This window comes from Oncorhynchus mykiss, chromosome 17 (genome assembly GCF_057628025.1).
Source record: "Oncorhynchus mykiss isolate SJ-2025 chromosome 17, ASM5762802v1, whole genome shotgun sequence".
NCBI classification, from domain to species: domain Eukaryota; kingdom Metazoa; phylum Chordata; class Actinopteri; order Salmoniformes; family Salmonidae; genus Oncorhynchus; species Oncorhynchus mykiss.
In genome coordinates this window covers 48,990,119-49,000,000 of record NC_143038.1, presented here as the reverse complement: position 1 = coordinate 49,000,000, position 9,882 = coordinate 48,990,119, and the positions used below count along the sequence as shown (strand labels likewise).

Below are 9,882 nucleotides of genomic sequence, written 5' to 3'. Positions count from 1 at the left end.
TCCCCACCTATGGGTGTGCCACAGCACATTACTCTGAGTCTATTGGATGTAAGTTTACAGAGAAACATACTCCCGCAAGAGTTTGGAATAAATAAACTATAAACTAGCATTATGGGACTGAATGAAACTTCTGTCATCTGCCACATGTTTGGGGTGGCAGGTAGCCTAGTGGTTAGAGGGGGGTGGCAGGTAGCCTAGTGGTTAGAGGGGGTTGGCAGGTAGCCTAGTGGTTAGAGAGGGGAGGCAGGTAGCCTAGTGGTTAGAGGGGGACAGCAGGTAGCCTAGTGGTTAGAGGGGGGCTGCAGGTAGCCTAGTGGTTAGAGGGGGGTGGCAGGTAGCCTAGTGGTTAGAGGGGGGTGGCAGGTAACCTAGTGGTTAGAGGGGGACGGCAGGTAGCCTAGTGGTTAGAGGGGGACAGCAGGTAGCCTAGTGGTTAGAGGGGGCTGCAGGTAGCCTAGTGGTTAGAGGGGGACAGCAGGTAGCCTAGTGGTTAGAGGGGGACAGCAAGTAGCCTAGTGGTTAGAGGGGGACAGCAGGTAGCCTAGTGGTTAGAGGGGGACAGCAGGTAGCCTAGTGGTTAGAGGGGGACAGCAGATAGCCTAGAGGTTAGAGGGGGACAGCAGGTAGCCTAGTGGTTTGAGGGGGACAGCAGGTAGCCTAGTGGTTAGAGGGGGACAGCAGGTAGCCTAGTGGTTAGAGGGGGACAGCAGGTAGCCTAGTGGTTAGAGGGGGACAGCAGGTAGCCTAGTGGTTAGAAGGGGACAGCAGGTAGCCTAGTGGTTAGAGGGGGACAGCAGGTAGCCTAGTGGTTAGAGGGGGACAGCAGGTAGCCTAGTGGTTAGAGGAGGACAGCAGGTTGCCTAGTGGTTAGAGGGGGACAGCAGGTTGCAGTTTACCCACTGTTCCTAGGCCGTCATTGTAAATTACAATGCGTTCTTATCTGACATGCCGAGTTAAAAGGTAAATGTATATATATATATTAACTGTGTTGTTCCACAAGTTGAGTACATTTGGATAAAACACTCCATTTAACAGTTTAGTCATATACAGTTGGCTACATCTAAATAAACCTATACATTTATACACTACTTTACCAAAAGTAAACATTCCAAAATCGTGGGCATTCAAATGGAGTTGGTCCCCCCTTTGCTGCTATAACAGCCTCCATTCTTCTGGGAAGGCTATCCACTAGATGTTGAAACATTGCTGCTGGTACTTGCTTCCATTCAGCCACAAGAGCATTAGTGAGGTCGGGCACTGATGTTGGGCGATTAGGCCTGACTCGCAGTCAGCGTTCCAATTCATCCCAAAGGTGTTCGATGGGGTTGAGGTCAGGGCTCTATGCAGGTCAGTCAAGTTCTTCCTCATGGACCTTGCTTTGTGCACGGGGGCATTGTCATGCTGACACAGGAAAGGGCCTTCCCCAAACTAATGCCACAAAGTTGGAAGCACAGAATCATCTAGAATGTCCTTTTATGCTGTAGCATTAACATTTCCCTTCACTGGAACTAAGGGGACTGAACCATGAAAAACAGCCCCAGACCATTATTCCTCCACCACCAAACTTTATAGTTGGCACTATGCATTCTGGCAGGTAGAGTTCTCCTGGCATCCGCCAAACCCAGATCCGTCTGTCAGACTGCTAGATGGTAAAGCGTGATTCATCACTTCAGAGAACGCTTTTCCACTGGTCCAAAGTCCAATGGCGGCAAGCTTTTCACCGCTCCAGCCAACGCTTGGCATTGCGCATGGTTATCTTAAGCTTGTGTGCGGCTGCTCGGCCATGAAAACCCATTTGATGAAGCTCCCCATGAACAGTTATTGTGCTGATGTTGCTTCCAGAGGCAGTTTGGAACTCCGTAGCGAGTGTTTTTTATGCGCTACACGCTTCAAGACTCGGCGGTCCCGTTCTGTGAGCTTGTGAGGCCTACCACTTCGCGGCAGAGCCGCTGTTGATCTTAGACGTTTCCACTTCACAATAACAGCACTTACAGTTGACCTGGACAGCTCTAGCAGGGCAGAAATTTGACAAACTGATTTGTTGGAAAGCTGGCATCCTATGATGGTACCACATTGAAAGTCACTGAGCTCTTCAGTAAGGCCATTTTACTGCCAATGTTTGTCTATGGAGATTGCATGACAGTGTGCTTGATTTTATACACCTATCAGTAACGGGTGTGGCTGAAATAGCCGAATCCACTAATTTGAAGTGGTGTCCACATACTTTTGTATATACAGTGTATAATAGTGTGTTCCCCATTTTGACCTGTTCCACTTCTAGGAAGATGTCAACCCATTTAACCCAAAATGTCCTCAGGTTTTCAGCATCGTTATAAAGCCCTAGTTAGTGTTGCTTTTGACAAAGTCATTCCTGAAGATTATTGTACTTTTGACAAAAGTACACTATCCAAAAGGCACTCTCTCTATTCGTGGAATGACAACCAAGTTCCACGTTTTTTAAAATCTGGTCACACAAGGCATTGGAAGACTGCAATCAAAGTTTGGACTGACCTGGACTGACCTGTTTAATGTAGGTTTTCTCAAATATAATGTGTGAATTGCTTTTTACTCACAGTCAAATTATTAGATAATCAAAGGTTGTATATTATTCGCCCTTTAAACCTTTTTAAAACCTTTTTCAGGTTGATTTTATTTGACATTTATACTGTGGTGAATTCCTACCACAAAGTGAGTTAATCTAATTCAAATCAAATGTAATTTGTCACCGGCGCTGAATACAACAGGTTGAGCCGTGCTTTCCTTTTGGAGCGGCCAGTGAGAAGTCCTCCCAATATATTGTTTCATTAAAAGTGTTTTTAATTTTGTCAGGTTATTTGGACTCTTAGCCTTGTGATTTTGAAAAGTTGTATACAATTGATACAAATACAGTTTAGCGACATAATACTACAACATCTTCCTAGGGACAGTTTATCCCTTCTATATTTAAAGTCTTCTTGTAGGGTCTGCCTGGTAACATGTGACGCTGTGTGTTAGCAGCAGAGGACTGGCCCATTTCCTCAACAGTTAATTCCTTTCCCTCTGAGCTGCTGTCTTTAGTTGACTGTCACTCAGCAGAGGAACATGTCGATGCCAATTGCCTTCTACATTTGCCTGACCCTGTTTTTGTCCATATTCTCTGGAACAGGTAAATTGAGAACAAAAAAACGTTTGTTGATTATGATTGGAATGGAGTTGTTGTTATTATTGTTGCTGTTGTTGTTATTATTTGTATGTTCAACATTACCTGAGGGACTGATATTATGAGTAATTATATTCAATCATTTGCATAATCTTCAGCACCCTGAAATTGTTCTGTTCTCTCTGACAGTGTAGTCTGGGTGATGGTAATACCTGCATTAAGTGTAAACCAGTGTATTTGTAATCCTCATATTACGTTTCTGTTGAACCTTCACGTAGTTACACTGAATGAATAATTTGCCAAACTATATTGTCTAACATTGTATAGTGGAACAGGAATACAACATGGTTGGATAAAAATATACCATATTTAAATGAGTATAGAAGAGTGACATGAAAATAAACAAGTTAGGACAGTTGGCAGAGTACCACATTTAACATTATATTATAACTATATGGAATATTGAATGTCAAAACATTGACCTGTATTCATGTTTTCCTTTCAGATGGATATTTTGAACAGAGGGTGACACAGTGTCGATACTCCTCAGAGGACCTGCATGGTATAGAGTTTATAGACTCTTATGTTTTCAATAAGGTTGAATATATCAGATTCAACAGCACTGTGGGGAGGTTTGTTGGATACACTGAGCATGGTGTGAAGAATGCAGAAGCACGGAACAGTGATGCTGGGATCCTGGGTCAAGAGCAGGGGGAGCTGGAGCGTTACTGTAAGCATAACGCTGATATCGACTACAGCGCCATACTGGACAAGACAGGTGAGCAGGGCTCCTTAACACCACTTACAGGCCTCTGACTGAGCAAGTCAAGACCATTACTTTATTTTATTCAGGATAAATGTTATATAGAGATCTGTCTGATGAAGATGATGGTGGAGATTGAGGGATTAATAAAGATATATATCCAGACTAAAGGTACAAACTTAATAAAGACAGGATTGTTATCTAACTTGGATGGATGAATAACATGGTTTTTCTTAAATAGTTTTATAGCTGCAACTGTATTTAGAACACTGAGCAACCTTGTCAGCTCGGAGATTTGAACTTGCAACCTTCTGGTTACTAGTTCAACACTCTAACCACTAGGCTACCCTGCCGCCCCATTACAGTATGACTAGTCAGCTATGTATCAACAGTTCAGTCCTAATCATCTATTGTATGTACATTCCAGCTCATCTCTCTAATGAAGTCTAATTTATAAAGCACAGCGATGGTTCAATGATATCAGAACTATGGACTAAATGTTATGCATCCTATCATATATAGTGTATAATATAACAATAATATAACTATGCTGACAAATGTTTTGTTTCCTCCATTAGTTGAGCCCCATGTCAGACTGAGCTCAGTGACTCCCCCCAGTGGCAAACACCCTGCCATGCTGATGTGCAGCGCCTATGACTTCTACCCCAAACAAATCAGAGTGACCTGGCTGAGGGACGGACGTGAGGTGAAATCTGATGTGACCTCCACTGAGGAGCTGGCTAACGGGGACTGGTACTACCAGATCCACTCCCACCTGGAGTACACACCCAAGTCTGGAGAGAAGATCTCCTGTATGGTGGAGCACATCAGCCTCACTGAGCCCATGATGTATCACTGGGGTAAGGGGCGATAGTGGGGTAATGGGGTGAGAGTGGGTTAATGGGGTGAGAGTGGGGTAAGGGTGTGAGAGTGGGGTAAGGGTGTGAGAGTGGGTTAATGGAGTGAGAGTGGGGTAAGGGTGTGAGAGTGGGGTAAGGGTGTGAGAGTGGGGTAATGGGGTGAGAATGGGGTAAGGGTGTGAGAGTAGGTAAGGTTGTGAGAGTGGGGTAATGGGGTGAGAGTGGGGTAAGGGTCTGAGAGTGGGGTAAGGGTCTGAGAGTGGGGTAAGGGTCTGAGAGTGGGGTAAGTGTGTGAGATTGGGGTAAGGGTGGGGTAATGGGGTGAGAATGGGGTAATGGTGTGAGAGTGGGGTAAGGGTCTGAGAGTGGGGTAAGGGTGTGAGAGTGGGTTAATGGGGTGAGAGTGGGGTAATGGTGTGAGAGTGGGGTACGGGTGTGAGAGTGGGGTAAGGGTGTGAGAGTGGGGTAAAGGTCTGAGAGTGGGGTAAGGGTCTGAGAGTGGGGTAAGGGTGTGAGAGTGAGGTAATGGTGTGAGAGTGGGGTAAGGGTCTGAGAGTGGGGTAAGGGTGTGATAGTGGGGTAATGGGGTGCGAGTGGGGTAATGGTGTGAGAGTGGGGTAATGGGGTGAGAGTGGGGTAAGGGTGTGAGGGTGGGGTAAGGGTGTGTGAGAGTCGGGCAATGGTGTGAGAGTGGGGTAACGGTGTGTGAGAGTGGGGTAATGGTGTGAGAGTGGGGTAACGATGTGTGAGAGTGGGGTAATTGTGTGAGAGTGGGGTAACGGTGTGTGAGAGTGGGGTAACGGTGTGTGAGAGTGGGGTAATTGTGTGAGAGTAGGTTCATGGGGTGTGAGGTAATGGTGGTACACAGACTATGTTGTGTGTGTTGTGTATTTAATAGAAATACTGTTATTGAATCACAGTAATATTGTTGAAATGATCCTTTCTCTCTGACAGACCCGTCCCTGCCTGAGGCTGAGAGGAATAAGATAGCGATCGGTGCATCTGGTCTGGTGCTGGGAACCATCTTAGCATTAGCAGGACTGATCTACTACAAGAAGAAGTCTTCTGGTGAGGTCATCAGTGTGTAGAAAACATAGATATACAGTGGGGCAAAAAAGTATTTAGTCAGCCACCAATTGTGCAAGTTCTCCCACTTAAAAAGATGAGGCCTGTAATTTTCATCATAGGTACATTTCAACTAAAGAAATCCAGAAAATCACATTGTGGGATTTTTAATGAATTTATTTGCAAATTATGGTGGAAAAAAAGTATTTGGTCAATAACAAAAGTTTATCTCAATACTTTGTTATTGTAATAGTGTATAGAACAGCATATGGGATTGTGTTCATCAACATGTGAATGTTATAATGATTCATATTCTCTGTCTCGCTTTCTCTCTCTGTCTCTCTCTCTCCTATAACAGGGGTGCTCTAGTAGCAACAAGGTGAGACTCTATTCTGCTGAAAGACCAGTTACAATGGCTCATGTTAAATATGTCATTATAGTCATTTGTCTCACGTCGAATACCTGCTTACTATATTTTCACATGTGAAGGTACATTGGTATATCTGCTGCAGAAATTGATCCCAAATGAGATTTTCTTGCTTGTAATGAATCAGTGTTCCTGAAAGGACGTCTACTGCTGGAGTGTTTAACTGAATATTCATCAATACTTTCCTAATGAATCATATTGTTGGTAACATATTATCCTTACACCTTTCATTATTAATACATTAACAACTTTAGGCTTGATAGTATTTAGACAGTTAGTGCTGAGAATGATGTAATTAGTTGTTTATTAACCTAATAGGTGTGGTAGAGAACTGCTTTAACTGACCTACTATTACACTGTACGTTAGCACATACAACAGTACACTGTGCTGGGGGTTCTTTACTCAGCTTTACTGTTGTGTCTTTTTCACTAACAAATAACACACTTGTTCTCAAAGGAACAAAAGACAAAGGAACATGTTCAGTAAATGGTGAACATATTGTGTGTGGTAATACTGCTGTTTTGAGAAGGAGTAAAACGCTGGTTAATGAGAATAGAAAATAGCTTCAGTCTGTTTTAATTTCTTCATGTTTTAGACTTTAAATGTCCCCCTGTACTGACATCACACCCCTGTCCTGACATCACACCCCTGTACTGACATCACACCCCTGTCCTGACATAACACCCCTGTACTGACATCACACCCCTGTCCTGACATCACACCCCTGTACTGACATCACACCCCTGTACTGACATCACACCCCTGTCCTGACATCACACCCCTGTACTGACATCACACCCCTGTCCTGACATCACACCCCTGTCCTGACATCACACCCCTGTATTGACATCACACCCCTGTCCTGACATCACACCCCTGTACTGACATCACACCCCTGTATTGACATCACACCCCTGTACTGACATCACACCCCTGTCCTGACATCACACCCCTGTCCTGACATCACACCCCTGTCCTGACATCACACCCCTGTATTGACATCACACCCCTGTACTGACATCACACCCCTGTACTGACATCACACCCCTGTACTGACATCACACCCCTGTACTGACATCACACCCCTGTACTGACATCACACCCCTGTCCTGACATTACACCCCTGTCCTGACATCACACCCCTGTCCTGACATCACACCCCTGTATTGACATCACACCCCTGTACTGACATCACACCCCTGTCCTGACATCACACCCCTGTACTGACATCACACCCCTGGAAAGCAACCTCCTTCATGTACGATGTTATATGGTTGATTTCAGCTCCCTTCATTTTCTGCTCTGTCATGGTTGTGGTGTCTTGTCTTCTATATAACTAGGACATATTTTACACACCTTTGATTTGGTACAAGCTTTTCAATAAACCATTAAACATGTCATGATTCAGTGTCTCTGTTTACTGAGGTTGGGTTTGATGTTTTCTTGGTATCTGAGGTAAAATGACGGTGACCTTGAACATGTTGTGTATCGGTCACTTCCCTGTGGTTGGTGTGATGTTCTTGTTCTGAATCCTAAATCGATCCCCATCTCCTACTACCTAGGAACTCCTGTAAATCTGACAGGATCAATGTTACCTGCCTTCTGATAGGGAGATAGGGAATCACATACGACCAGAGACCAGGGTGATGTCATGAACACAGTACAAAGGTTATGCTATTAGGAATAATGTATTACGTTTGCCAGTTGCATTTCTCATAAACTTATGCTCTTCATGACTAGGCTACATTTAAATAATATGCTAATCTAGTTATTGTTGACATTTCAACATCTGACCTGCTTTTGATCACAAATGACTGGCATGTACAGTAAATTGCATGTCAACTGTACACATACTGTGCATACCTCTGTATATTTTGTTTCTGTTTGAGGAACCAGACATGTTATTGTCTAGACAAGACCAGTCCTGAGGAATGCTGTCAGGGCTGAATGGGTTTCACCTGCTCTGTCCAACACAGGGTCAAGAGCCATCAGTCCAGAGTCTGCAGAGTGACTGACCACAATTTAATGGTGTGACCCACCTAATGGCTTTCAAATGTTCTGTTCTCGATAATAGAAATAAATGCTTATGGTCTGGAGCTACAGCCCAGTGAGAATGTTACATATTACACAGAGAGAGAGGTATGAGGGCCACAGTACCCAGAAACTGCTATGTACATGCTGCTTTACTATATACATTCTGATCATTTTAATTCTACATACTGTATGTACTCTGTACGGCTGTGTAGTAGTGTACGATCTTAAACTCAGTACTCTCCATAGTATACCCTAATACAGTAGTAGTGTACGATCTTATACTCAGTACTCTCCATAGTATACCCTAATACAGTAGTAGTGTACGATCTTATACTCAGTACTCTCCATAGTATACCCTAATACAGTAGTAGTGTACGATCTTAAACTCAGTACTCTCCATAGTATACCCTAATACAGTAGTAGTGTACGATCTTATACCCAGTACTCTCCATAGTATACCCTAATACAGTAGTAGTGTACGATCTTAAACTCAGCACTCTCCATAGTATACCCTAATACAGTAGTAGTGTACGATCTTATACTCAGTACTCTCCATAGTATACCCTAATACAGTAGTAGTGTACGATCTTATACTCAGTACTCTCCATAGTATACCCTAATACAGTAGTAGTGTACGATCTTATACTCAGTAATCTCCATAGTATGCCCTAATACATTCACCTGTAGCTCTGTCTCCTGTAAACTAGGAGACTGCAGCCATGCTGTACCTCTAGGACACCTGAAGCTGTGTTTGTGCAGACTAGGTATTTTTTATTTTTATTTTATTTCACCTTTATTTAACCAGGTAGGCAAGGTGAGAACAAGTTATCCTTTACAACTGTGACCTGGCCAAGATAAAGCAAAGCAGTTTGACACAAACAACAACACAGAGTTACACATGGAGTAAACAAACATACAGTCAATAATACAGTAGACAAATACGTCTATATACAATGTGAGCAAATGAGGTGAGATAAGGGAGGTAAAGGCAAAAAAAAAGGCCATGGTGGCGAAGTAAATACAATATAGCAAGTAAAACACTGGAAAACAGTGGAAGAATGTACAAAGTAGAGAATAGAAAGAATGGTGAGCAAAGGAGCAAAATAAATTAATACAGTAGGGGGAGAGGTAGTTGTTTGGGCTAAATTATAGATGGGCTATGTACAGGTGCAGTAATCTGTGAGCTGCTCTGATAACTAAGTGGCTCGGGGAACAAAACATCCATATTTTGGGTCCATGGCCAGGAAACTCCCCAGACCTTAATCCCATTGGAAACTTGTGGTCAATCCTCAAGAGGCGGGTGGACAAACAAAAACCCACAAATTCTGACAAACTCCAAGCATTGATTATGCAAGAATGGGCTGCCATCAGTCAGGATGTGGCCCAGAAGTTAATTGACAGCATGCCAGGGCAGATTGCAGAGGTCTTGAAAAAGAAGGGTCAACACTGCAAATATTGACTCTTTGCATCAACTTCATGTAACTGTCAATAAAAGCCTTTGACACTTATGAAATGCTTGTAATTATCCTTCAGTATTCCATAGTAACATCTGACAAAAATATCTAAAGACACTGAAGCAGCAAACTTTGTGGA

General features: G+C 43.5%; 1 protein-coding gene across 1 annotated transcript; it reads left to right on the top strand.

The window, feature by feature from the left end:
• The first annotated feature begins 2,273 nt into the window (after positions 1-2,273).
• oncmyk-dbb (MHC class II beta chain) lies at positions 2,274-7,652 on the top strand. Its single transcript, XM_090205767.1, has 5 exons — positions 2,274-3,145; positions 3,645-3,917; positions 4,481-4,762; positions 5,717-5,830; positions 6,186-7,652. Exons 1-5 carry the CDS (start codon positions 3,082-3,084, stop codon positions 6,194-6,196), a joined length of 744 nt encoding a protein of 247 aa, XP_090061893.1. The 5' UTR covers positions 2,274-3,081; the 3' UTR covers positions 6,197-7,652.
• The last annotated feature ends 2,230 nt before the right edge of the window (positions 7,653-9,882 follow it).